The following is a 27635-nucleotide window of genomic DNA, read 5'->3' on the forward strand; positions in this document are numbered from 1 at the left end:
GAGGCCTAGCTTAGCGTTTCTGAGCCTGGAGCGGAGCCGGCCCGACTTCCCAGGGGAACCCCCACGTCTTGTCCCTCACTCTTAGAGGCCCTATCGGGCTGTCCCGTGAGCAGGAGCTTCAGAATCTGAGACCTGCTCCCGACGCCTGCTAACCAGCACTGGCACTAACCAGAACCTCCGCTAACCAGGACCCCCGCTAACCAGCACTCGGGGCCACTTGAGGCTTTGAGGTTTATTTCCTTGGGAGTGGGAAGGGAAAGGCTCGGGATCGGGGGAATAGGACAAGTGCTGCTGTTCTATCTGACCCTGAAATTCCAACCTAAATCACACAAGCCACCAGAGCATCGGCCGGGGGAATGGGAAGGGCCAAGAGGAGGCAGAGGAGGGGGCCGGGAACGAGAACCCGAGCAAGACAGTGATGAGGGGGCGGGACCGGGGAATGGAGGAAGGAAGGAGATGGGGGAGATGGCAGAAGGGGGGGAGATGAGGAGGGGAGAAGATGGGGAGCAGGGACACGAGACGAAGGGAGAAGGAAACGAGCCGAGATGGGGAGCAGGAGATGAAGTAATTTGGAGATGAAGCAAGCGCAAACCATTAGGAAGCACCTGCTATGCACCAGGCACCATGCTAAGTGTGGAGGAGACAAAGGGAGGCAAAAGATGAGGATGGGGGGAGGTGAGAGGGACGAAAGAGGTGAAAACATGAGAAGAAATGAGAGGAGAATATGGGGATGAGCATGGAAGAAAGGGAGATGGAAATGAGAATATGAAGATGACGGTGGAAGAGAGACGGAAATGAGAAGGGAGAGATGAAAGGATGGAGAGATGAGGGTGTTGGAGCTGGCAAGAGGGAAGCTGGGGGAAAAAGGAACAAAGGTGGGGACGGAGAGGGAGGCATGGAGAGAGTGAACATGAGAGGGGGGAAACCAAGGCCTCCTCCCCCTTGTTGATGAACAAACGGGGGAGTGGAGGGAAGGCAAGCCTGAGCCCCTCCCCAAGCCAGCGCCATTTACTTGATTTGGGTTGGGGGCCTTAAGGGCTAAAGTGCCTGGGTTGGGCACTGGGGTCTCCAAAGTGCAAGAAAGCAGAAAGGGAAGGGATGCAGAGCAGTAGATAAACAAGGGGGTCACTCTGGCTGGGACTGGGGGGGGACATCGGGTTCCGGAGCAGGGGGACTGGCGCCTCCTGCTTCTTCTCCTTCCTCTTCGTCGGAGGCCACCCCTTCCTCCAGGCGGAAGACTTGCCGCACGGTCCTAGTGGTGAAGGTGAGGGGTCCTCGCCTGGACAAGACAGACGGAGCTGAAGGGTGGGGCTGGGGGGCCGTTCTGCCTGGGGCTCCCGCGGGGCTTGCCCCCCCCCCCCAAGGCACGCTCGGTTCTCACCGAAGCCGGTTCCTCAGGGTGGTGACCTCGCGGTTCATGGATTCCGCAGACTCCGTGACGTCATCGAGCTCGCGCTGCAGCCGCCGGCGCCCCGCTTGGGCCCGGGAGGCCTCCTCCTCGGCCTCCTCCAGCTGCCGTTTCAGCTGCTTCAGCCGCAGGTTTCCCTTCTCCAGCTGGGGGGGGGGGGGAGGGGGGCGGCTCAGTGCGCACCCAGCGTCCGCTCCTGCCTCTCCATATCCTCCAGGTTAAGCATTTTTCTTCCTTGGTTCCGTTTCCGTCTCCCTTAGCCTTTCCTTCCTGCCCTCTGTCCCTCAGTGCTCCATCAAGCTCTCCTCCCCATCTTAGAGGCCCCAGGCTTTCCCTTGCCTCCTCCCCAGGGTTTCCGCTGTCTCCTCACCTGTCCTGGAGCTGGTCTCACCCTCCTCTCTCCCTCTCATCCACCCAGAGAACCACTCTCCTCCCATGCTTGGCTCTCGACCAACTGAGGAATGCCTCCTGGGATTTGGAAGTTCAGACACAGGCAGGGTTTCGCTCAGTCTCCCACTCACTAGGGTTCAACTATCCCTCCCCCCCCCCCAGCCACGTGCGTTGCCTGGCATCCCAGAGGCCCAGCGAGCTCCCGGCTCGGGGCCTCACCTGCTCTCCTGCTCCAGCTGCTCCTCGGCCTGCGCCAGCTTGGACTCGAGGGCGGCGATGAGCATCTTGTGGCGGGCCTTGACCCCGGCATCCTCCTCTCCCAAGCGGCCCCGCAGCTCCTGCATCTGCCGCTCCAGCTGCTGCCGCCCGCTCTCGGCCTTGGCGGAGAAGCTGCGCTCCGCCGATAGCTCGGTGGTCAGTGACTCCACCTGGCCAGAGGAAGGGGCAGGGTGGCGGCAGCGGCGAGGGGGAGGGGACTCGGGAGGGGGAAGGCGGGGCTACGGGCCGGGGTCAGGAGCTGGAAGAGGGGAGATGGGGCTGGGGGAAGGAAGCCATGGGGGGGGCGGGGGGGGGGGGGGGGGGGGGGGGGGGGGGGGGGGGGGGGGGGGGGGGGGATTCAGGCTCCCGCCCCTTCCCAGAGCCGGAGACCTAGGTCAGCCCAGGCCGGTCTGCGGGGAGCCCGCGGGGTGGGGAGTCCCTAGTGGCCGCAGCCCGGGGCTCCGGGAGGTGGAGAGCACCAGCGTCCCGCCCCGTCAGGTCACGTGGCTGCGGGCGGTGTGGGTTTGGGACTCTGCGAGGGGGGTCTCCAGGGTGGGGTCGGGCTGCGTCTGTGGCGCCCGCCGCTCTCAGAGCTGGGCTCTGGGCTGGGTCTCCCCTGGCATCTGGCCCGGCATCAGCCGGAGGCAGCTCGAACCCCCGGGCCCCGCCACCTGCCCGGATTCCGCCGAGCTCTCTAACTACGGGGCCCGGGGGTTCGAGCTGCCTCCGGCTGATGCCGGGCCAGATGCCAGCTGTCCCGGGGACTGACGGCTCCGACCGCAGTGAAAGCTCAGGCCTGGCCCCTCCTGCCCGGCAGGACCCAGGGAGCCCGGGCTTCCAGACCCGCTCCGGACACGCCCCACCAGCCTGGCTGAGTCCCTCCTTCAGTTTCCCCTCTACGGAGAGGAGGGGGTTGGACTCGGTGGCCCCCAAATTCCCTTCCGACTCTCCATCCCCGATCCTCCGGAGGAGACGATCCCTGTACCTATGTGGGCGGCCCTCTTCTCCCCAGATCAGCGAGCACTGTCTCCCCCCCCGGTGGGCGGGGCCCCTTCTCCGAGTGGGCGGAGGCCTTTTCCTACATAGGCGGGGCCCCTTCTCTGAGTGGGCGGGGCCATTGCTCATATATAGGCGGAGCTATTCCTCTAGGTGGGCGGGGCCCATTCTCCGAGTGGGCGGGTCCCTTCCCCCTGGATGGGCGGGGTTCCCTCTCCCTGGATGGGCGGACTTTCTCCTCCAGGTGAGCGGCCCCTTTCAGGTTGCTGCGGGGTGGGGGTGGGCGGCGGTCCCACACCCGCAGGCCGCAGAACTGCTCGGGAGAATGGGCTGCCCCCGGAGGCCGGGGGTTGCCCTAGCTCGCTGGCCTCCCGGCCCACCTGCAGCAGCAGCTTGCGGTAGCGGTCAGTCAGGAGTTCCAGGTTCCCGTGCTCCTCCTCCAGCTCCTCCTCCAGCTGGCCCAGTCGCCCCTCGAGCTGCCGTTTCTCCTCCAGGAGAGCCGTCCTAAAGGTGGGGGAGGGCGGTTAGTGCCCGCCCCGGGCCTGGGTGGGGCACACCTGGAAAGGCTGGGGGCGGGGGGCGGGGCAGACGCACTTGGCTAGGTTCCCGCCGGCTGCCTCGTCGGCCAAGTCGTCCCGATCTTGCTGGGCTTGGCGCCGGGCCCGGTCCGAGGCCGCGAGCTCCTGCGGGCGCGGGGGAGAGAAAGAGCACGTGACGTCGGCAGTCCCCGGAGGACGCGGCCGCTCATCTTTCCGGGCATCGCTGCTGTCTGGCGCCGGGCCTTCTGTGGCCGGCGGGGCTGCGGTCCCCCAGAGGCTGGATCCACGCTGAGCTCAGCTCGCTGCCCCCCGAGGGCCTGCCTACAGCAGCCACATCCCAAGGACTCCACGCCAACTTGCTTCCCTGGAGGCCCGCCGTTCCCCTCCGCCTGCACGAGGCTTTGGTCTCCGGAGGCCTCCTCTTTCTCCAGCTGGGCCCTGTGCGCCCCCGCCTCCCATCCGGGGACTTCCCGTGGCTCCCGGAGCGCCCCCGGCCTCCCTCAGGCACCGGGAGCTCCCGGAGCTTTCCTCAAACCCTACCCTTTCTCTCCAGCCTCCAAGCACTTCTCCCCGCAGTAGCTCCCAGCTGGAATTCGCCCCTAAATTCGCCCATCTCCCAGCCTCCCAAGCGCCCCTTAGGTGCTCCCCACCAGCTCCCTCCGCAATTCTCCCGAGACGCCGCCGAAGTCCGGGAGTTGGGGGGGGGGGCCTCTCGGTGCCTTCCACCCTGGCTCGGGCTGGGCGGCCTCCTCACCTCCTGCAGCCTCAGCAGCTCTGCCTCGAGGCTCTTGAGCCTCTTCTCATTCTCCCGGTTCTGGGCGAAGATTTCCTCCCTGGAGGTTCGAGACTCCTCCACTTCCCGCCAGAGCTCCTTCATCTGGGCCTGCAAGGAAGGCCTGGAGCTAGCTGAGAGTGCCCTGCCGCCTCTTACTCCCAGGTGCTCGTGAAGGTGTCTGTGGAGCCCCCGGTCAGTGCCGAAGCATCTAGACAAGGGAGCTGCCACTGCTGTCCGTCGGAGGGGGGGGGGGCTCCGGGGTTGCCCTTCCCCACCCTGGCCCTCCTCCTCCTGGCAGTGACCCACCTTTGGAATGAAGGGGTGGGGAAAGGACTCGCCCAGGGTCATACAGCCAGGACTGGCTTCCCTCACTTCCCTAGCACACCCTGGAGTTTTTCTGGGCATTGTGTCCTTGAGGCAGCTGTCAGCTCTGCAGAGAGAGCAGCTGGCCTGCAGTCAGGAAGGCCCAAGTTCAAATGTGACTTAAGACATTTAACTACTTGGGAGACCCCGGCAAGTCACAGCCCTGGCCTGCCTCAGTTTCCCCATCTATAAAATGGGTAGCATAAGAGCACTTGCCTCCCAGGGCTTTGGTTTGTAAAGGGCTTTGCCTAGCATTGTTGTTGCTGTTAAAGGGGCGTGGGCTGATAAGGTGCCCTGGGCTCTCCGCCATCTGGGCACAAATACGGGCCACCCCCTTCCCCTTGCATTCTATGTCCCAGAAGAACTGCCACTGAGGGCAGGGAATGTGCCTAGCACACAGTAGGACTCAGCAGAGCCCTCTGGGCCCCTCGGTGAGCCAGTCAGTCAGCACGTATTAAGCACTCACAGGCTGAGTGGCCAAGTCCTGGGCACCCTGCAAAGGGCGGCCGCGCCGGGCTGTCTGCCCGCTTGCTTCTGCTGAAGCCAGGAGGAGAGGGCAGATGGCGCCCCCAAGGGGGGGCAACTCTTGGCAGTGAGGGCAGCCTGAGTGGCGCCCTGGAAGCAGAGGCCTGGGGATGACTCAGAGCTGGCTCCCTTCTGCCTCCAAGGGAGCCAGGTGGGGGCCCAAGACCCCGAGGTAATGGCCCCCCGAATGCTCCGGGGGATCAGGGTGGGCGCCTGGGAGGGCTGGCAGTGTCCACGGGGGCAAGAGAGGCCACGTACTCCATGTCCCTCGTATACACCATTAGCTGCAAGGGGAGCTGGGGACTGTCTCGCCTGGTAGTGTACACCCCGGCACACAGAAGATGCTTAATAAATGCACCAGCCGGAATGACTGGCCCAGAGCCAAATCAAGGCAAAGAGGATCGGGGACCCCAGGCCCGTCTGTGACCTGGGGCTCTTTCCAGATATATCCACAAACTGGACAGCCAGATTTAGGGCAACAACTCCCGGGGCCTCCAGTTTTGTCAGGGTCGTGAAGCCCCTTGGTCTAGCCTTAGTTACAGAATCTGAGCATCTCAGAGGTGAAAGGAAGCTGTAGGCACTTGGGGTGACTCCCCCGCAAAACAAAACTCTTCTGTCTTGCCAAGGAGGGAGAGCTCCGGAGCACCGGGGCGGAAGCTAGCCTTGGGGAGAGTGAGGAGCCATAGGAATTTCGGTTTTTCTCCTCTCCCATTATAATGTAAGCCCTTTAAAGAAGGAAGGAGCTGCATCCCTCTCACTGGGGTTGCCTGGTAAACAGTAGGTGTTTAATAAATGCCTACGTGTAGGACAGAAAATGATCTAAGGAGACTGAATCAGCCTGCTCTCTGCACTCTTTGTCCCTGGTTTCTCTCTCCCAGGGTTCCCCGCTCTGCTCTGATTTTTCTCTCCCAGCATGCTTCAAAAAGCGGAGTGTATTAAAACATAAATAAAATTACAATAAAAATGGAAAAGAAATAAGTGCCCCCATAAGCGTCCTGCCCCCCCCCCCCCCCCCCACTCGGTGCCCACCTGCGTCTTCCGGAGCTGCTTCAGGGCCTCCTCCTTCCCCTGGCCCGCCGAGCCCACCTGGGCCTTCAGCTCCTCCAGCTCCAGCTCGGCTTTCTTGCGGGCGGCCACGGCCAAAGCCCTCTGCTTCCGCTCCTCGTCGCGCTCCACCTCGGAGCAACCTGTAATCCATGGGAGGCCAGCGGGACTGACTGAAGTCCTGGGGCCGGTCTGTCTGCCCTGCTGCCTCCACAGGCAGGTCTCGTCTCCCAGGGGACCCTCCCCCTGTACCAGGTCTCGCTCCCTCCTCCGGCCTTTCAACAGGGTCTCCATCTGCTTGGCCAGCAGTCACTCCTCTCCTCCTCGTTTGCCCATCCCGGGTCTACAGTAGCTCCCGCTCGTGCTGAGCCCTCAGCGCCTGGGCCGTCACCTCCAGGCGCAGCTTGGCTGTCCCGAGTGCACATCAGCCTGTCCTCCAGCCTGGAGCCATCTGCGTGCGCTAAGTCGAGCGGTCAGCCTTGCTCCATGTCCAAGTGGGGCTCTCTCCATCCTCAGCACCAGACTTGAGACTGGACCGGAAATGCAAGCAGAGGCGCAGGAACCCCAGGGGCAGGGGGGGCTGGCTCCCAGAGCCGGGCCCAGCGCGGGGGGGGGGGGGGGGGGGGGGGGGGAGGCAGGAGGCCCGAACTGCCCCGGGGCCGGACCCAAGGAGGGGGTGGGCTTAGGGGCGCGGGCAGGAGCACCGCGCCGCATGTAGGGGCTGGGCAGGAGCACCGCGCTGGATGTGGGGGTAGGAGGCCCAAGCTGCCCCCAGAGCTGGAGGTGGGGGCGGGCCAGGGGCGGGGAGGGGGCGGGGCAGGATGTCCAGCTCACGCTCCGTCTGACGTCAACCTTGCTGCCCGAAGAAGCTCCATCCCCGACCAGAGGGTCTGGCTCCATGTCTGCCCTGTTCTGCCAACGCCGAAAGTCAAATCTTGCCTGTTCCTCGGGTTTCCTTCGCTCGGCTCCCTGCCCCTCCATAACGCAGGGATACAGCCTCCCTCCCCAGAGCTTATCAAGAACCCCATGAGCCCTGAGGGGAATGCTTGAGACGGGGAGGGTCGGAATGAGTTTTGGCAGCCCTGGGTTGCACCATTTGCCATAGGGCGCCCAAGGCCAGTAAACTGTCAAGAAAACGAGGAACCCGAGGTCGGCCATTCCAGGTAACCCAGGCTGGCTCAGGGGCTCACGCCCCAGGGGGCCCCCATCCTCCTTCCTTGCCCCTGGACCATCCTCCTTTCTCCCCGGAGCTGGCTCCCATCTGCTTACGATGGAAACCCCCTAGGCTTCCCAGGCCAGGGGTGGTGGAGGCTCCCGGCCCTGAAATCTCGGCGGAGGTCCCTGCCTCGGGTTCTCCTCCCAGTCCACGCACCCCTGGCCTGAACTTCTTCCTGAGGTTGCTGACCTGAGTGTCGCTGTTGCCCAGTGTCCATGAGACGCTTATCCGTCTCGTTTTAGTCGTCATGCATGCCCCTGCCTTGTTTGTCAGGCCATCCTTTCGTCTCGGCTTAGCTTGGGTCAAGGCTCCTCGAGCCCTCCCATGCCCAGCAGGGCTCTTCCTGCCTCCAGGGGCTCTCTGTTCTTCCTGCTTGGGCCCGCCACTGCCATTTATGGCACCTAGAGCCTCCTGATGTGGTCCTGAGGTCTGATCCCATCGTTCCCCGCCTCAAGCTCTCTCTTTTCTCGCAGCCTTAGTTCTTCCTCTGTAATTCCCTGTGTTTGCTTGGAGGGTCACTGCTGATATTCCTCCCTGGCCTGGTCATCTGCCTGAGTCCTTAGCTGGTGTCAGCCCCAACCCCACCTCCTGCAGCTGCCCTCCCCTGCTCCCCTCAGGGGCCTGCATCGGGATTGGTTCCCATCTGCCCCTCCTGAGCCTGATGGTCCTGTCATCCTTGAATCCCTGGTGTCCTGCCCGCTCAGGTATTCAGCCTGCTCTCCTTGTGTCTCACTGGGCTCACATCGACTCGGAGTGTCGCCCTCATGCTGCTTCTTCCTCCCAGCTTGCTCGCAAGCCACCTCGCCTCCAGCCCCATCTGGATCCCAGGCCGAAGCTGGCCCGGGTTCTCCTAGAGCCTGGGCAATGGGAGGGACAGGGGGCAGAAGTGACGAGGTTAGTGGGGCCCAGGGGCAGAGGGAGGGACTGACGCGGGGCGACTTTATTGCATGGGGATGGGGTGGATGAGGGACGATGGGACAGTGATGATTATGTGAGCAGGGAGATGATGGATGGGGGTCCTGAGCCCTGTCCTCAGGGAAGAGGGGTGGCGTAATGCCCACCTGCCCTGCCTGAGCCATCCCGCGCCACCAGCTCCTGTCAGGCCTGATTCACTGGACTGGCCTCCTCCCAAGAACTCCCAGGATGGTCTGAGTCTGCCCTGGGTGGGCGAGACCTGCAGCTCTGGGTCATCCCTCCTCCCTGTGAGCAGCCTGGGTTTGTGAGCCCTCCTCCCTCGTGCTTGTAATGTCCTGGTAGCTGAGAGAGGGTTTGAGAACTGATCCCTCCTCCCGGATTCAAGGAAACGATTCCAGCAGATCCTGTCGCTGAACGGGATTGGGGAGATGGTGGTGGGCTGGCTGCCGGGCATGCCTCTGCCCTGGTGCCTGGGAGCTTTGCCCAGGCCTCTGGGTCATGCCCCTGTCTCCTGCCCGCGCCTGCAAAGCCCCCCCCCCCCCCGAGTTAGTTCGATCCCGTTTGCGCCGCTGTCGCCCTCCTGCCGCGGAGGTCGGAGGCCTGCTCCAGCTGGCTGGACACCGGCTCAGGGGCCAGCTGGGATTCCTCCCCACAGATGCTGCCCCTGGGGAGCGGGAGCTGCGAGTGGGGCCCTCAACCTGCCTCAAAGTCCCTGATCTTCCCATGACGGCCTGGGGTGATGGGGTTAGGGATCCCCCCCCTGCCCCTGCGGTTTGTTGAGCCCTTGATCCTGCCCCCTGAGAGGGCATCTGGGAGATCTCCTGGCTCTGGGAAAGCCACCAGGGGTTTGGCCAAACTGAGTTCTGTTTGGTTTCTCCAGCTCTCATGCTGCCTCCCAAGAGGCCCTGCCTGAGAGATGGCTCTGCCTGGGGTAGTAGTCAAGTCTGGCTCAAGCCCTGAGGCCTGAAATTCCCTGCTTCAGTGATTCTCAGACCTTCAGGCCTTGTGACTGGGCTGCTTCTGAAAAAGTCTCAGTGCTGTGCCGCCTCCCTCGTCCTCAGGGTTCGGGGCGGTGGAGCTAATGGGCACCACCTCCTGCCTCTCACAAAGTGGGAGCTGAGGCCTGGCCTCCTGCCTCTCTCAGGCTTGGGGATTGAGGCAGGCATGCCTCCTGTCTCCCAGGCTCAGGCCTGAGACAGCACATGTGAGGTCCGGAGGCCTGCCTGGGGAGAGATGAGGTTTCACACGGGTAGAGTCCCCTGTCCCTCCGGGAAAGCAGAAGGAGGGACAGTAGTGTCAGCCTGAAGGCAAGGGGTCCCGTGGAGGGATCCTGGGTCCAAGCCCTAAAGGTAGAGGGCCCTTCTCCCTCCACTGAAGTCCCTGCCTGCAAGTCCCCGGCTGACTATAGAAAGTCGGGTGCAGAACACGGGTCACTCTCCCCACCGCCAGGTCTGACCCCCCCAAACTAGAAGAGACGGAAGCCAGTCAGATCTGTGAGCCTATGCACTCCAAAGATGTAGGAGAAGCGGGGAGGGAGACGCTGATTGAGCCCCAAGCACTCTGTAGGGTCACCTATCTGCCACAGGGTGGGGCAGGGAACCTGAGGCAGGTGAGAGCTTGTAATCCCACCAACAGGTTTCATCTCATCTCCTTGTTTCTCCCAGTGGCTGTCTGTTGCCCCCCAACAGTGGCTGCATGAGCTCCAGCCTGCTTGCCTCAGTCCCCGCAAGTGTGACATTTCCACAGTGCCCACCTCCAGGGCTGGCTTGAGAGCCCTGGCTCCCTGAGTGGCAGTGCAGGCCTGGGGTCACCGGGGCCTGGGGATGGATATTCCTCGGTGGTCTGAGGCTGGAGGGCCTCCTTCCATGAAGCCTCCCTGCCTTGCAGGCCACATGACCGGGGCCCTCAATGGACCAATGCTCATCGCCTGCTGAGAGATGATCCCAGGGCCGAGCAGGAGACCAATCTGCCCCTCAGCTGGTTCCATGGGCATTCCAGATGTGAGGAAGCTAGGAGGCACCTGGCCAAGCGACGGCTGGTGCCTCCTGGCCTGAGGTTGTGATGGTAAGCCTGCAAGCCCCAAGCTGGGGCCTGGGGCGGGATGGGATGGGGTCACGGAGGCTCTCAGTGGGAAGAGGGGGGGTCTGGCTCTTACTCCGCGCCTGCTTCCATCCAGCCTCCCAGCTCACTGCCCTTGCTGGGAACGCTGCCCAGTTCTGATTTCTGCTGCCTGGCAGCCTCCTCCTCCCAGGGCCTGGAGCTCAGCCCTGACACTCTTGGCCCTGCCAGTGCTGAAGATAAGACTGATTGTGAAAGTGAGCCCAGGGCTGTGTGGAGGCGCCATGCTGAATCTTAGTGCCGTCCCAGAGTACCCATCACCCTGAGGCCATTACCGGAAGGCACCGCATGGCCGGGAGGGCACCGCACCACTGGGAGGGCCACATTACTGGGAGGGCACCATATGACCGGGAGGGCACCGCACCACTGGGAGGGCCACATTACTGGGAGGGCACCGCATCCCAGGAGGGCACCACATGACCTGGAGGGTTGCCATATCACCACTGGGAGGGCCACATTATTGTGAGGGCACTGCATCCCAGGAGGGCCATGACCGGGAGGGTTGCCACGTCACTGGGAGGGCACCGCACCACCAGGAGGGCCACATTACCAGGAGGGCACCACACTGCCGAGAGGGCTGGATGGCCCAGTCGGGGGGAGTCAGCCTGCCCAGGGCCAAGGGAGCAATGACAAGCTTTAGGCTCAGGCCCAAGAAGTCCATTTCCCCCCTCTCCTGGAGGAAGCTGCAGCTGCAGTGGGAGGGATCTGGGCTTTAGGGCCCCCCCTGCCCCAGCCATCTTCTTCCAGGCCCTGGAGCAGCAGCCTCCTGCCTGGGCCGGTCATCTCCCTCCTGGGCTCACCCACTAGGCTCCCTGCCACCCACAGAGTGGCACTAGGGTCCCTGAGCAGGACACTCAGCCTCTCCCCTCCCCTCCCCAGACTGGATCTCTGCTTTCCTTTCCAGTCTCTGCCCACCACGGGCCAAACCCTCCGAGGTACGAGCCCTGCCACAGGCCGGGCCAAGAGCCCGCTCGTTCCCCTCTGCTGCAGAAGCAGCTTGGCCGACTCTTCCAAAGGCCTCTGAGGGGTCCTGATTCACCACCCCCCCCGGCTCCCTCAGCATCAGTCCCCCCCCCACAGGTAGGAGAGGGCCGGGGGTCCCCCGGGGGCTCTTCCCTAACCGAGCACCCCTGGGAGAGGCCCAGAGCAGGCAAGGACGTTGCTGGAGCCCAGGCCCGGCCCTTTATGCCCCTGGCCCCGTTTCACACAGGAGGGTGCTCTCACCGGAGCTCCTGCTGGGCGTTGGTGGAGTCCAGGGTGTCTTCGAGCTCCCCCCGCAGGGCCTCCAGCTCCTCCCCTAGGTCCCGCCGCTGCTTCTCGGCCTTGGCCCGGGCCACCCGCTCGGCTTCCAGGTCCTCCTGGGCTTCGGCCAGGCCGGCCTGGGCCTCTCGGAGGGACTTGAGCAGCGTGGCTCGCGAGCTGCTCTCCTCCTCGGCCCTGGGAGGGGAAGTGGGAGCCCTCAGTGGCTCTGAAGGGGGGCCGGGCTCGGCCCCCTGGGCTTAGACTGGGGCATCCCTGGCTAGATATGTGGGAGGGGCCCCCCAGACCCTCGGGCTATGAAAGGAAAGGCTGCTCAAAGCAGAGCCTGGGGGAGGGGAGGGGGTTGGCCAAGGTGACAGGGGCTGGGTGGCTTAAGGTTCCTGAGGGGGACTGGTAGGTAGGGGTGAGATCCAGGGATAAGTGGGGTTTCCAAGGACAGGTGGGGGTCTTGGGGCATCCTGGGGGATCTCAGGGTATCCCAGAGGCAGTTGGGGGTCTTGGGGCAGCCGAGGGTCTCGGGGCATCCCAGGGGATCTCAGGGTATCTGGGGGCTCCCAGAAGAGCTGATGGTAAGGGGGGCCGCGTCTCAAGCCCCCCACCTGGCCAGGGCGGCCTGGAGCTCGTCCTCCTTGCGGCCCAGCTGGGCCCGGAGCTCGTCAGCGCGGCGCTGCTGTTCCAGCATCTGCTCCTGCAGCTCGGAGCTCTCCCCGTCCAGCCGCCGCTTGGTCTTCTCCAGCTCCTGCCGGCTCTTCTCCTCCAGCTTGAGCCGCTCTATGGGGATGGGGGCAGAGGAGGTGGTACTGAGGAGCAGGAAGGGCCTCTTCCCACTGGGACGGCAGAGCCCCAAGCACCCGTGGGGGTCACCCACAGAGCGGGGTCCCGGGCGTGGCCAGTGGCAGGGCCAGCCGTCTCCATGAGTCAGGGAAGGAGGAGGGCGTGGGGGCGCTACGGCCCCATTGGCTCTTTGGAAAGAGTGTTCCAGGACACAGAATGTGGAATGTCGCGGGGGAATCTCAGGAAACAAAATGTTAGGGGGGTCCCAGGAGACAGAACACGGAACGTCGGGGGGATCCCAGGGGACTGAACATGGAACATTGGGGGGGGTCTCAGGAGACAGAACATGGAACGTCGGGGGGTCCCAGGAGACAGAACACGGAACATTGGGGGGGGTCTCAGGAGACAGAACATGGAACGTCGGGGGGTCCCAGGAGACAGAACATGGAACGTTGCGGGGTCCCAGGAGACAGAACATGGGATGTCAGAGCTGGGACACAAAATGTTTGGGGGGAGGCACGCGGGGGGGGGGGGTGCAGCAAGACTCACCTTCCATGTCGGCCATCATGGCCTCATACTTGTGCCTCAGTTTATTGAGGCTCCTTTTTTTCCCCCCGGGCCGGGGGGAAACCCCCCTTCCCCCAGCCGGGCCCCGGGGGGGGGGGGGGTTGAGGGGCCCCTCCCCGGCCTGGGCTTTGTGCCGCCCCCCGGGGGCCCCCCCCGGGGGCCCTTTTGGGGCCCCCGGCCCCTCACCGAGGCGGGGAACCCCCCCCCCCTTTCCTTGGGGCCCACCTTCCCCTTTTTTTGGGGTCCCCCCCCGGCCCCCCCTTTTTTGGGGGGGTTCCCCCCCCCCCGGGGGGCCCCTTCCGGGCCTCCCCCCTCCCCCGGGGGGGGGGGGGGGGGGGGGGGGGGCCCCCCCTTTCCCCCCCCCCCCCCCGGGGGGGGGGCCCCCCCCAAACCCCCCGGCCCCCCCCCCTTTTTCTTTTCCCCCCCCCCCCCCCGGCCCCCCCCTTTTTTTCCCCCCCTGGGTTTCCCCCGGGCCCCCTTTGTTTCCCCCCCTTTTCCCCCCCCCCCCGGCCCCCGGGGGTTTCCCCCCCCCCCCCGGGGGGGAAGGGGGGGGTTTTGGGGTTTGGCCGGGGGGGTTTTTTTACCCTTTGCGGGGCGGGGTTTTTCCCCAAGGTTTTCCCTTCCCCGGGCCCCGGGGTCCCTTTAAGGGGGGGGTTTTTTTTTGGGGCCCCCTTTTTCCCGGCCGGGGGGCCTTGGCCCCCCTTTTTCTGGAAGGGGGTTTTTTTTTTTTGGGGGGGTTTTTGATTTTTGGGCGGTTTTGGGGGCCTTGGGGGGGGGCCCTTTTCCCCCCCCCTTTTTTGGCCCCCTTTTTTTTCCCCCCCCGGGGGGGTTTTGGGTTTTTGGGGGGCCCGGGGGGGAAGGTTTTAAAGGGGGGGGGGGCCCCTTTTTTCCCCTTGGGTGGGGAAGGCCCCCTTTCCCGGGGGGGGGGGGTTAAGGGGGGGGGGGTGGGGTTTTGTTTGGGGGCCCCTTTTTTTTTTTTGGGGGTTCGGGCCGGTTTTTTTTTGGGGGCTTGGGGGGTTTTCCCCCTTTTTTTCCCCCGGGGGGGGGGGGGGGGGGGTTGGTTGGGTTTGGGAGGGGGGGGGGAAAACCCCCCCAAATTGGGGAAAGGGCCCCCCAAAGGGTTTGGGGGGGGCCCCGGGGGGGTGGGGGGGGGGGGGGTTTTTTTGGGCCCTTTTTTTTTTCCCCCCCTTCCCGGCCCCCCTTTTTCCCCCTTTTTTTTTGGGGGGGGGGGTTTTTTTTGGTTTTAAGGGTTTTTTTCCCTTTTTGGGGGCTTTTTCCCTTTTTTTTTCCCCTTTTTTTTTGGGGGGGTTTGGCCCTTTTTGGGGCCCCTTTTTTTTGGCCTTTTTTTTTTTTTTGGGTTTTTCCCGGGTTTTTTTTTGTTTTCCCCCTTGGGCGGGGTTTTTCCCCCGGGGTTTTTTTGGGGGTTTTTTTTTCCCCCTTTGGGGGGGTTTTTTTTTGGGGGGGGGTTTTTGGGTTGCCCCCCCCGGGGGGTTTTTTTTTTCCCCCTTTTTAAGGGTTTTGGGTTTTAAGGGGGGGCAGGGGCCCAATGGGGGGGGCCCTAAGGGCCCGGGGGGGGGGGGGGGCCCCGGGGGGGGTTTTTTCTTGGTTGGCTTTGGGGGCCCCCCCGGGGGGGGGGGCCCCTTTGGGGGGAAATTTTTTTTGGGGGGTTTTTGGGGTTTTTGGGGGGTTTTGGGGGTTTGCCCTTTCCTTTCCCCCCCCCGGGGGCCCCCCGGGGTTTCCCTTGGGGTTTTTTGGTGGTAAGGTTCCTTTTTTTTTTTCCCCCCCCCCCCCTTCTTTTTGGGGGGGGGGGTTTTCCCTTTTGGCCCTTCCCGGGCCCTGCCCCGGGGTTGGTTTTTTTTTCCCCCTTTTTGGGGGGGGGGCCCCTTTTGGGGGGGGCCCCCACCCTTCCCCGGGGGGGCCCCAAGGGCCCCCCCCTTTTGGCCCGGGGGGGCCCCCGGGTTTTTCCCCTTTTTCCCCCCCCCCCAAAGGGGGGCCCGGGGCCCCCCCTCCCTTTTTGGGGGGGGGGTTTTGGCCGGGGCCCTTTGGGTGGCCCGGGGGGGGGGGAAAAGGGGTTGGGGGGGGGCCAAAGGGGGGCCCCGGGGGGCCCCCGGGGGGCCCCCCCCGGGGGGCCCCCAAGGGCCCCCCCCAAAGGGGGCCCCAGGGGAAAAGGGGGGGGGGAGGAAAAGGGAGGGGGGAAAAAGGGGGGGCCCCCAGGGGGGGGGGCCCCCCCGGGGGCCCGGGGCCCCGGGAAAGCCCCCCCCCCCGGGGGGGGCCCCGGGGGGGGGGGAAAGGGGGCCCGGGCCCCCCCCCCCCCTTCCCCTTCCCCCGGGCCTTTCCCCCCCCCCCCCCCCTGCCGGCCCGGGGTTTCCCAAACCCCTTTTGGCAGGGGGCCCCCCGGGACCCCGGGGGCCAATTTAAAGGGGGGGCCCCCCCCCCTGGGGGGGGCCCGGGGGGGGGCCCCAGGGGCCCCCCCCCAAGGGTCCCCCCTTCCCCCACCCCCCCCCCCTTTCCCCTTCCCCCCCGGGGCCCCGGCCCCCCGGGGGGGCCCCCAAACCTTTCCCGGGGGGGGGGCCCGGGCCGCCGGGGGCCCGGCCCCCCCGGGGTTTTCCCTTCCCTTTGGGGCCCCTTTTCCCAAGGAAAATTTTTTTTGGGGGAAACGGCCCCCGGGGGGGGGGGGGGGAATTTTGGGGGGGCCCCCCCCAAACCCACCCTTCCCCCCGGGGCCCGGCCCCCCGGGGCCCGGGGGGGGGGGGGGGGGCCGGGGCCCGGGGGGGGGGGGCCCCCCTCCGGGCCCCAAACCCTTTTGGTTCCCGCTGGGCCCGGGGGGAAATTTCCCCTTGGGGGGTTAAAAGGGGGGGGGTGGGGGCCGGGGGGGGGGGGGGGGGGGCCGGCCCCGGGGGGGGGGGGGGGGCCCCCGGGGGGGGTTGGGGAAAGGGGGGGGCCCCCGGGGGCCCAAATTGGGCCCCCCGGGGCGGAAGGGGGGGGGGTTGGGGCACCGGGACCCCCGCCTCGGGCGTCCTCACCGTCCTTCCAGATCTCCGCCGTGAGCTTGTCCGTGCTCTGGTGCAGGAGGGCGGCCACGCTGTCGTTCAGCGGGTCCATGTTTTTCATCAGCCACTCGTTGGCTTTGTAGTCCACCTGGGGGGAGCGCAGTGGAGGCGGAGCAGGGCTCAAGTCCCGGACTCTCGGGGAAGCGACGGACTCCTGTCTCTCCGGCTCAGCCACCGGGGCCCCGAACCGCCGGCCCCAGTCCCGACATCCCCCCCCACAGGGTCCAGAACTGGGGGGCGGGGCATCGTCCCCATTCGCTCCCGGCCCAGCCCCCCCCTCCCCTCCATTCGCAGGCCCCCCGCACTCGCGCCCCCCCCACTCACCTTCCCGGCGTAGTGCAGCACGCTGAAGTCCGCCTGGTCCCGCAGCTGCCGGGGCCGCTGGAACTTGGGGTGGCTGCCCTGCTCCTGGGCCACCTTCTCCACAAAGGACTTGTCCGTGGCTTTGGGGAACCAGCACTCCTCATCCAGCAGGGCCAGGAGCCCCGGGGGGTTGGCCTGGGGGGGCGGCCACGTTAGGAGCCTGCCCCCCCCCTCCACTCCCACCCCCCCACCCCCCCGCGGCCGCCCGCGCTCACCGGCCGCTCGATGAGGTCGATGCAGGGCTGCAGGTCGAGGCCGAAGTCCAGGAAGGTCCAGGGGATGCCCTCGCGCTGGTACTCCTCCTGCTCCAGCACGAACATGGTGTGGTTGAAGAGCTGCTGCAGCTTCTCGTTGGTGTAGTTGATGCACAGCTGCTCGAAGGAGTTCAGCTGCGGGAGGAGGGGGGCCACAGGTGAGCGCGGGCCAGGAGGGGGAGGGCGGGGCCGGCGGGTGGGCGAGGCCAGACACGTGGGCGGAGCTGGCTAGTCAGGAGGGACCAGGCGGGTGGGAGGAACTGGGTGAGGGCGGGGCTGGTCGGCTAGGAGGGGCCAGAATATGGGCGGAGCTGGCAGGCGAGGGGGCGGGCTAGATGGTGGGCGGAGCTATGGAGATACTAAATAGTCAGCAGCGCTAGAGGGAGGAGCCAGACAGTGGGCGGGGCTGGTCGGGCAGGAGGGGCCAGACACGTAGGCGGAGCTGGCTGGGTGGGCCAGGGCGGGACTGGAGGAATGGGCCAGATTCTGTAAGGGAGCCGGTCGGGTGAGAGGGGCGGGTGGGGCTGGTTGGGGGAGTGGCTAGCTGGGTGGGCGGGGCCATTTCCCCATCCCCCTTCTCTGTGGTTGCTATTATACAAAAAATTCGGGATCAGGACCCCAGAGGGGCGGGGGAGGGGAGGGCCCCTTGCCCAGGCCGGTGACCCGTGGAGATGGGGTGAGAGGAAGTGATGTGCTCCTATGACTCCCATTTTACAGATGAGGGGACAGGCTGCCACACAGCGGGTAGGGGCCAGATCTGAACTTGCCCCCCCATTCCACTTTCGTGCCCCCTCGTGCCCTTGGTAACAACAGGAAAGTCAGGACGGGGGCCCCGGTGGGACAATGGGGGCGCGGGGCCAGCGCAGGGGCTCACCTGGAAGATCTCGAAGCCGGCGATGTCCAGGATTCCCAGGAAGGAGGCCCCCTGGCGCGGGCTGCGGTCCAGGGCCCGGTTGAGGCGGAGCACGAGCCAGCGGAAGAGGCGTTCGTAGGAGGCTTTGGCCAAGGCTTCCAAGGCAAAGTCAGCCTGTGGGCAGGAGGGGACCCGATGGCTGGGACCGCCAGGAGCCATCAGAGGGACGCCCGAGCCCGACAGACCCTGAGAAGCCTTCTGGGCCAACGGGGGGGGGGGGGGTCTGGGCAGGGAGGGACAGACAGAACGGAGGAGGACTGGCAGGAGAGGCAGGAGGGAGAAGGGCCGGGTAGGGCGGCGTGTCTGACTCAGAGCCCAGTGGCAGTCCTCTCCCCCAGCTCCCCTCCCTAGGGGTCAGCCAGGGCCTCTGCAAGGAGGAACACGCCTCCTCCTCAGGCTGGGCCAGCTCCCCTCTCCTCCCCTGACCAGAAATTAGCTCCTCTCCCACTCCCGCCCTGTTTCCCAAAAGGCTCCTTCTCCAGCCCTGGGCAGGCTCCCCCCCGCCCCACCCAGCCCAGGTCAGTACCTGCTCCTTGGTCTGAGCCTTCTGCACATAATCCCGGCCAACCTTGATCCGGGGCGAGAGCAGGGCTCGGGAGAAATCGGTCACCCCCAAACCCAGCAGGCGGCAGAGCTTCTGGGCCGCTATCAGGGAGGGAGGAGGGAAGGAGACGTTAAGGTCTTAAGCCCTCTTGGAGGAAAATGGAAGAAGAACTCTTTCATAACCACAGCTGGGTGGTAAATTTGCTTTTTCCTCTAAGATTTTTTTATGTATCTTTTTTAAAATTAGACTTTTTGTTTATCCTTAACCTTTTCCAAATAGATCCTTCCTCCCCCTCTCCTTTGCAACAAGGATTTGGGAAAGAGAGAGCAAGAGAGGAGGAAAAAGGAGGGGAAGGAAGGAAGGATGAAATGGAGGGAGGGAGGGAGGAAAAGGGAGAGGGAAGGAAAGAGGGAGGAAGAGATGGAGGAGGGAAGGAAGGGAGGAAGAAGGAAGGGAGAGAGGAAGAAGGAAGGGAGCGAGGGAGGGAAGTGTTTTGCCAGACCAGCTGGCCCTGCCATCGTGCCCGGTGAGCCTTCCCCTCCCCCAAGGCCACCGTGGGGGGGGGGCATCTCCCCAGGCCCTCTCTGGCCCGGTGGGCACGCCCACCAGGGGGTTAGACTACCCCTGCCATCCTTTTCCTGGTCCCTCTCATTGCTGTCAGTTCCTTCCTGGGCTTTCTTGTAGGGCTTTCCACACTGTCCCCCTTCATGTGCCCCAGTGAGTTTAGCCATTTTAGAGGAAGAATCGTTAACCAAACAAAGGAGAGCGGAGATCACGAAAACAGAGCATCTCAATACAGGAAATTAAAAAAAAATAAAAATAAAAAAAAGCTTTTGCACAGAATCAATGCAGCCCCACCAGGGACCGCTCTGGCCTGGGGGAAATGAGGGCGGCTCCCTCTGCTGGAGGCTCAGAGCCAGGCCCAAAGGAAGGATACTGACTCTTATCAGCCACGGGAGGGGCTCCCGAATCCCTCTAACACAGGCTCAGGCAGTGTCACCCCCGCTCAGGACCTGGCCGAGGGGGCCAAGGACGGGCGGGGCCGAGCTGGAGGCTTGCAGGAAGACAGGGACATCGCTACATAGCTGGGGCGAAGCCCCCGTGGTCCCCGCCAGCCCGGCCCCGCCGGCCGCGGGGCTCCCCTCGCTAGGGCTGCCCGGCCCCCCCCGTGCCTCGGCGCCAGAGCCACCCCACCGGGAAGGCTGCCGGCGGTCTCTGGAACCGCCAGCGACGGCTCCTCCCTGCGGCGCAGGCCCGGCTTACACGGGGCGTCCCCCCATGAGAAGGGAAGCTCCCTGAGAAAGGCCGCACTCGGATGCTTGTGCATTAAAGAACAAGCGTCCTGAGCCCTTGACCCTGACATACTCAAGCAAGCCAAGGCCCTGCGAGTGCGCAGTTATGGGAGGGCTCTTTGGCCCCCGCCAGGAAATCCGGGAGAAGCTGAAGCTGGACTCCGGGCTCCCGGGGGGGGGGGGAATCTGTGTCCCCTGACCCATGAGGAGTGGGGAGAAGCGTGGGGAAATGGGTCCCAGCTGCTGCAGCGAGCCCAAGCAGGGACAGCCGGCCGGAAAGCCGGGGCCGGCCCAAGCTTGGCCAGGGGGAGGGAGGGAGGGAGGGCCGAGAGCGCAGCCCCCGTCTCTGCCCTTGGCCAGATTCTAGCGATGAGGTGGCTGGGGGGGTGGGGAGGCTACTCAAAAGCTGAGGCCCAAGAAAATCAAAGGATGCAAGGTCCTGCCCGAGGGCCGGAGGGCCTGGGCCAGCCAGGGCGGGAGACGCCGTCAGGGCTGCCGTGTCCCCGCAGGGGAAGCCGGCCATCATCCCTCATTTTTATCAAGGACTTGGATGAAAGGGCTCCCGCACATGTGCACAGATCGGGCGCCCGAGGGGGCCCTCAGTGGGGAGGGGCCCAGACGCGACCCAGGGCCCTCTGGAGGTGCCAGACAGGGAGCTCCCTGCCCTGGAGGGGTCCCCTCTGTGTGGCCAGGCCCGGCAGAGAGACCCGCTTCCCAGGCTACCTGTGTTGTCCGGCATCGTGGCCTGGTCCGAATGGCGCTCCTTCTTCAGGGAGATGTTTCCGAACTGGAGGACGGCGGAGACCACCCGTAACATGGCTGTGGAGGCAGAGGGACCGGCGCTCAGCAGCCGGCCTCTCGCCACCTGGGCCGCCTGGCATTCCCCCTCCCCCCCGCCTTGGTGGGTCTCTGCCCCTCGGCCCCTCCTCTGCCCGGCTCCTCACACCTTCCAGGGGGGCCCTTCTGCAGGGGCTCCTCACGTCCCCTTGCCCCGAGCGGGCCCCTCAGATGCCCTGTCCCGGGTCCTAGCCCTTGGTGTCCAGGGTCCAGCTCTGCCACATACATCAAATATGTGAGGATGAGGGTGGCCCTGGGACATCTGCCCCCCCTCCTCCCCTGTGAGCTGAGCGGCCGGAGGGTGTCTATCCCCCCCTCTGTAGCCCAGGCCGGGCTGAGCAGCCTCAGGGGGCACTGCTTCCCAACTCTGACTCCAGGCTGCCTTGCTCCCCATGCCCAGTCCCATGCCCCCCCACCCTGTTGGCTTAGGACTTGAGGAGCCTGTCCTGGAATGCCAAGTGTCCCTCCGCGGGCACTGCAGGCCCTGTGGGCCGGTGGGGGGGGCAAAGGCCGGCTCTCCAGCTGGCCCCACCCTGCCCTTCTTGGGGCAGACAGGCCGGCGCCCGCCCCACCTGCAGCCCTGCCACCCCCTCCCGATGCTCGGCCCAGCGGCCAAACTCTGTCTCCACAGCAGCTTTGGGCGGGCACAGGATGGCCTTAAGTGGGGCTTTGCAGCCTCCACCCCCCCAGCCTTTCATGGCCAGCTCAGGCACCCCTTCTTTGCTGGGACTGAGGTCCTAGCTCAGGGATGTGGGCTCCTGAGGGCCCGCCTGCCTTTATTATCTGTGTGCCCACTGGCAGACACACAGTAGGTGCTTAATAAAGGCTTGCTGAGACCCCTCCGGGTCTCCCTCCCTCCCTCGCCCCCGCTTCTCCTTCGGGCTCACTATCTGGAGCCTTTCCGAAGGGATGAGCCCCAGCCCCCCACTCCCCCTGCTCATCCCCATCCCCCGCTGAGGCCCCCGGGCCTCCCCTGTGCCAGCCCAGCCCCCTCTGGCTCCTTAGCAGCCTTTGGGCACCCGCTTCTCCAGCTTGCCTGCCACGAGGGGTTTTAGGGCAACATCACCCCGGGCTCTCTGGGGGGAACCAGTGCATTGTGGGCCGGTGTTCCCAGGGAGGAGGGGGAGGCAAGGCCCCGGGCCCCGCGGGGAGGGCACCCCAGTCCTGGGAGGGAGACGTGTTCTCTGACAGGGCGTGGAGGCCGGGCCGGAGCCTGCAGTGCTAGCAAGGGGCCGGCTGAGGAGGGGGGGGGGCTCACAAGTCCAGTCCGGCTTCCAGCCTCCAGTTACCCCGGCGGGGGCAGACAGGTTCTGACAAGAGCCGGCGTTCCCGCTTCCAAGTGAGCGGCCCGAGGGTGCTGGGGGCCCAGGGGTGCTGGGAGGCTCTGTGGCCCCAGGGCTTTCAGCAGAACACCCAACCAGGGTTTGCTGACTGACCAAAGGACTTCCACCCCAAGGTGGGGCAGGGAGAGCCCCCCTGGGGCCAGTCGGGCCTGGCTTCCCTCCGGGTGGGGGCCGTGGGCAATGAGGCTGCTTGGGAGCCTCAGCCCGGGCCTGACTTGCTCGTGCCCCTGCAGCTCCTGAGGCCCCTCCTGCTGGGAACGGCGCCCAGAGAGGGGGGTGTGCTGTGGGGGCCCCCCCACCAGAACCCCCCCCCCCAGTCTACTCACAGATTATCTCCTCGTGGGTGAAGCCCAGGACACGCAGCGACTCCAGGGTCTCGTGGAAGAGCTCGCGCTCCTGGCCCGGGGACGACGCCGGCCCGTTGGTGAGGAAGCGGTACTCGGAGCACGGCTGGAGGAGCAGGTCCTCTGGGGGGGGAGGCAGAGGTTGGCAGGGGCCCCCGTGGACGAGCCGGGGCATGGGAGCCACAGAGAGGCTTAGACACCCGCTGTCCCAGCTGTCCCGGCCCCAAGGTGGGCCCTACTCTGCCCACAGGGGCCCAGCCTCCCTCTAAAGGCCCCCTGATGCCGCTGGGTATGGGGGGGCACCGACCTTTGAGCTGCTCCCCCGCTCCCCCAAGAAGCTGGTAGAAAATGTGGAAGCTGCACTCGTCCTTGGCCTGGCGGATGGCCCGAGACTTCTCCAGCAAGTCTGGGGGGAGGGCGGTCAAGGAGCCACAGCGCCCTCACCTGATGGAGCTGCCCCCCGGCCCCCACTGCCCCCTCTGGCCCCAAGGATACAGGTCTCGATGTTGGCTCCCACAATGTAGCCCGCCACGTCAAAGTTGATCCTGATGAATTTCCCCTGGGACGGAGAGGAGGAGCCTTTCAGGGCAGAGGCGCTATCCCCCCAGAACTGCCCCACACCCTTGTCTTCCAGGGAAGGCCTCCCCTCTTCTGTGGCCCCCAAGGCCTGGTAAAGGACTCTAGTCTGTGGGGGCTGCCCCGGACACCCGAGGCTCCCCCCTGGACACCAGGGGCTGCCACCCCCTCCCACCCTGGACACCAGGAGCTCCCTGCTGGATACCAGGGACTGCCATCCCCTCCCCCCGGACACCAAGGGCCCCCCCGGACACCAAGGGCCCCCCCGGACACCAGAGGGCCCCCCCTGGACACCGGGGCTCCCCCCCATCTGGCCCGGCCTGGCTCCCCGGGTCCCTCCCACCCAGCCGGGCCCGGGGCCTCACAAAGCGCGAGGAGTTGTCGTTCTTGACGGTCTTGGCGTTGCCGAAGGCCTCCAGGACCGGGTTGGCCTGGAGCAGCTGCCGCTCCAGCTCGCCCTGAGGGCAGAGACAGGGGTCAGCTGGGGAGGGGGGGCTGGCGGGAGGCGCGCCGCGGCGGGGGCGTCGCTACTCACATAGGCCACCGCGCTGGCCGGGCTCTGGGGGTTCCGGGAGGCAGAACGCGGACCGGGACACGGCACATGGAACACAGGACAGACACACGGGGGCGGGGGCACATTCAGCACTGGAGCCTCTGGAGCAGGGCTCGAGCGGGCCTCCTAGTCCTGGCACTTGCCGCCCCATCCCACCCCCCGTTGGGACCCCGGGCTCAGCCCTGGGCATCTTCTGCCCTGCCTGGGAGGCCCCGGCTCCCTCCCCCCGAGGGTCCTCGGGCCGTGAGTGGCGGCCACAAAGGCTCGGGCTTTGCCAGGTGGGAGATCAGAGTCACGGGACCTTCTGGGGTCCCAGCGCCCAGGCCTGAGAGCTTCTCCCCGCGCCAGGCACCGGGTCCGAGAAGAGCCCCAGCAGCTGGGGAAGGGATCAGGGGCTGCCCAAGCTGGGGGAACCATCCCGGCCCCCACCCTCCAGGGTGGGGGGTGGACAGTGCTGGACCGTAAGGGCCTGGGGGCAAGGAATGGGACCCCAGAGGGGGGAGGGGGGCAGAAAGGGGAGAGGGGGCAGGAAGATGAGGGGGAGGGGGCAGGAAGGGGGGGAAGGGACAGGAAGGGGGGAACAGGACAGAAAGATGAAGGGAGGGGGGCAGGAAGGGGGGAGCCTCACCTGGGCCCCAGGCTCCCGCCGGCCCTTGGGGGACGAGGCCACGTGAGCCAGGTACTGAATGACCTTCTTCGTGTTTTCTGTCTTGCCGGCCCCAGACTCGCCCCTGAGGGGAGGAGGGGAGGTCAGTGGGCCCCACTCCCCCCTCCTGGGCCACCCCACCGCCCTCAGAGCCCGGGTGGGGGCACTCACGTGCACAGGATGGACTGGTCCTCTCGGTCTGTAGGGGACAAAGACTGAGTCAACGAGGTCCCGCCCGCGGGCCGTGACTGACCCCCACCCCCATCCCAGCTCCCGGGGCCCGGCCGGCTGGGGGGCCGCGGGCTGCTGGCCTCTGCTGCCTCAGTTTCCCCCTCGGCGGAGTAGAGAGTGAAGCCGCTGAGCCCGGAGGCTCCGGGCAAGGGGGTGGAGGGTGGGGGCGGGACGCCCTCGCTGAGCCCCAAGGCCCGGCCTCTGCAGGGCCATCCAGGAGTGGGCAGCGCCTGCGGGTCAGTCAGAGACCCCTGGGGCCGCCGGCCCCTCCCCCGGAAGGTCACTGGGTAGATGAGCCAAGGCCCGAAGGGGCCGGACGTCCCTCTGCACATGTGGGCACAGGAGCCCTCTGGCCAGGGAGCTGGGCCCGGCCCAGTCCCGGCCTCCCACTTGCCCGGGGTGGGCCCCCCTTTGATCCCCCGTTTCCCGCCCCCCTCCAGGGTGGCAGACCCCCGCCCGCACCCCTCCCCACGGGCACTGCCCGTGCTTTGAAGCCTGGCGCTTCGGCTGGTGGAGGCGGCTCTGGGACAGCTCTGCGGGCCAGGCTCCTCCCTCTGTCCTGAGGCTCCTCCCCCTGGCCCGGGGCTCCTCCCTCTGTCCCGGGGCTCCTCCCTCTGTCCCGGGGCTCCTCCCTCTGTCCTGAGGCTCCTCCCCCTGGCCCGGGGCTCCTCCCTCTGTCCCGGGGCTCCTCCCTCTGTCCTGAGGCTCCTCCCCCTGGCCCGGGGCTCCTCCCCCTGTCCCGGGGCTCCTCCCCCTGGCCCGGGGCTCCTCCCCCTGCCCCGGGGCTCCTCCCTCTGGCCCGGGACTCCCCGGGGAAGGGCCCCAGTGGGCGGCCCGGGGCCTCGGCCTGACGGCTCGGGCTGGGCCCGCCCTCCCGCCGGCCACCTTGCAGCATGCTGCGGTAGGCGCTCTCGGTGACCGCGTAGACGTGGGGCGGGACCTCGTGGCGCTTCTTGCCGCGGTACATCTCCACGAACTTCTGTGATGGGCAGCTGCGGGGTTGAACCAAAGAAGGGCGGGTATCTCGGGGAGGGGTAAGGGCGCTCCCCCCCCTCCCCCCTCCGGGCTCCAGGCTGGACGGGAGGGTCTCCCCCCTGGGGGCGGGTTCTGTAAATCCTGCTTGGGCGGGGCCTCAGGCCAATGTCCCTTCCATTCGCCGGGTGGCTGCCGGCTGGCTGATGTCGGTTAGGGACATCACACGGCACCGAGTCTGGCAAACTCTCCAGCTCCAAACAGCAACTTAATGGAGGAGGGGGAGGGGAGGGAAAGGGGATGGGAGGAAGGAGGAAGAGGAAGGGGAGAGGGGAGGGGGAGGGAAAGGGAAAGGGGAGGAAGGAGGAAGGGGGAGGGAGGAGAAGGGGAAGGGAGGGGGGAGGAAAGGGGATGGGAGGAAAGGAGGAAGAGGAAGGGGGGGAGGGAGGAAAGGGAAAGGGAAAGGGGAAGGAGAGAGGAAGGGGAGTTTGGGCCGGGGTGGGAAAGGCCGCCAGGAAAGCAAAGGGGCCTCCGGAGGCCAGAGCAACCGGTCCAGGTGGGGGGGCCCCCTGGCCTGGCAGGGAGACAAAGCTCCCCGTCCCCTCTTTTGCCCCCTCCCCCTCGGCTCCCGGGCCCCCACCCGCATTCCCAGGCCATAGATTGCGGGGCGCCGCCACGGGGAAACCCCAGGCCCAGGGCGGCAGCTGGGGGGCGGGGGCCCCAGTGCCCGGAGGGCAGGGGGCCAGGCTGACCTGCTTCTGCCCTTCGACACCAGGAGAAACTGAGGCTCCCGGGGGGGCCTTCGGACCTCTGCGCCCCCCCGCTCCCCTCCCCCCAGGCGACACCCAAGGAAGCATCGCGGCCCAGAATCCGAGCCTGGCAGGGACCAAGGGCAGGGCGGGCCCCGGGGAAGGGTGCGGGCCCAGCCTGGGAGGGGAGGGGGGGTTTCCTGGATTCCCTGGTCACCCCAAGCCTCGTCAGGGGTCCTGAGGGCCCTCCCTCACCTCATCTCCCTCGTCTAGGCACTAAGGCCGCGGCCCCCCACCCTGGACTAAAGCTCCAGCCCCAAGGAGCCCACAGAGGCGGCTCCTGGTTCATGGGGGGATGGGGGGACCGAGGGAGGCTGGGGACTAGATCACCCCCTGTGTTCTGCAAGCGTCCACCTTGGGGAGGGGGTTCCTGCGAGCTCCCGGAGCCTGGGGAGGCGGGAGACTGAGGCCTGAGAAGGGGCGGCCCCCAAAGATTGTCAGAGTCGGGGAGGCCATTTATAGAGGGGGAAACTGAGTGTCCCGGAGGGACGGGGGCTTGGCCGGGCCCAGAGCCCGCCGGGCAGGATCCCCGTTTCTCTCGGGCTGGAGGTCACTCTGCCCAACCCCCTCATTTGACGGGTTGGGAAACCGAAGCCCAGAGCAAGGAGTTCTGGGAGTGGCCCAAGGCCAGGGGTTTGGACCTGGTGCTCCCAGGGAGAGGCCGGAGGAGGAGTCAGAGGGAGGAGGCTCTCAAGGCCGCCTGGGCCCCGCCCGGGCGCCCCAGAGGGCGGGCTGCGCTCCTGGGGAGGGGTCGGGCGCTCGCGGCCCCAGGCCCACACTTACATAGATGAGCCCCGAGTAGTATCTCTCGCGCAGGTTGTGGAGCACGGAAGCTTCGTTGAGGCACGTGAGGTCGGCCATGTCCTCGGCCTTGCTGAACTTGGGGGGGTTCATGCGCTGCACCTGGTCCCTGGGCAGCCGCAGCCGGCGCCCGCTCTCGGCCAGCTCCACCTCCACCTCCTCGGGGCCCTCGTCCCGCAGGGCGGCCGCCTCGAAGCCGTGCAGCTCCGAGGGCACCCACACCAGGCGGCGGGCGGCCCACTCCACCTGGGGGGGCCCCACGCTGCTCCCCAGCCCGGGGCCCGAGCGAGGGGTGAAGAGGAACGGCTGGGCCGCCTCGGGCACCGGGCCCGCTGCCTTCCGCACCGTGCTAGCCGCGGCCATGGCCTGTGGGCGAGAGGGGGCCGTGAGGAGCCGCGCTCGTCCCCCCCCCCCCGCAGAGGGGACACCGAGGGCCGGGGCGGCGGCCCCTGGGCCGACCCGGACAGGCCCCTGCCCCGTCTCGGTGCCCGCTGGCTGCCCCCGCTGCTGCCCACCCGATCCTAGACAGCCTGGCCGCTGCCCTCCGCCCCCCCCCAGGCCCCCAACTCTGATGTCCAAGGTAGCCAGGAGTCCCGCCCCCGGGACCTCAGTTTCCTCCTCTGTACAAAGGGGGTGACCCTGCCCGGAAGCCCTTGCTCCCAGAGGCGCTGGAGTCACGCTAGGTCTTCTTGCCATTATGTCGCCACCATGGTGGGTCCGGCTCAGATCCTCACCCCCCGCCCAGGCCCCCCGCGAGCCTCTCCCCACGGAGCCTCGGCCCCCCTCCAGGCCCCCTCCACCCTTCCCCGCGGGGGGAAGGCTCACCTTGGCGCCCCCGGGGACCCCGCTCCACCTGCTGCTCCGAGCCTCCATCCTGGAAACGCCGGCGCCCTGCCCCCCGCTGGCAGACACGCCTGTGGCTCAGGCCTTTGACCAGGAAGACTGGGATTTCCTGGGAT

The 27635-nt window shown here is 66.5% G+C and overlaps 1 protein-coding gene across 1 annotated transcript; it reads right to left on the minus strand.

The window, feature by feature from the left end:
- Nucleotides 1-217: 217 nt before the first annotated feature.
- On the minus strand, nt 218-27635 carry LOC100928890 (myosin-14). The gene is given in 31 exon segments (XM_031961838.1): nt 218-1279; nt 1382-1579; nt 1779-1851; nt 1965-2226; nt 3433-3556; nt 3647-3735; nt 4346-4474; nt 6284-6441; nt 6964-7422; nt 7568-7713; nt 8100-8371; nt 11098-11236; nt 11772-11984; nt 12407-12578; nt 13131-13310; nt 16172-16286; nt 16523-16696; nt 16777-16950; nt 17690-17842; nt 18255-18373; nt 20288-20383; nt 22071-22211; nt 22396-22494; nt 22584-22647; nt 23030-23122; nt 23200-23223; nt 23846-23948; nt 24035-24062; nt 24980-25086; nt 26609-27042; nt 27502-27635. Coding segments are annotated over 31 exon segments (4740 nt in total). The 5' UTR covers nt 27550-27635; the 3' UTR covers nt 218-1125.

The sequence above is a fragment of the Sarcophilus harrisii genome, chromosome 3 (assembly GCF_902635505.1).
Source record: "Sarcophilus harrisii chromosome 3, mSarHar1.11, whole genome shotgun sequence".
Classification (NCBI taxonomy): Eukaryota; Metazoa; Chordata; class Mammalia; order Dasyuromorphia; family Dasyuridae; genus Sarcophilus; species Sarcophilus harrisii.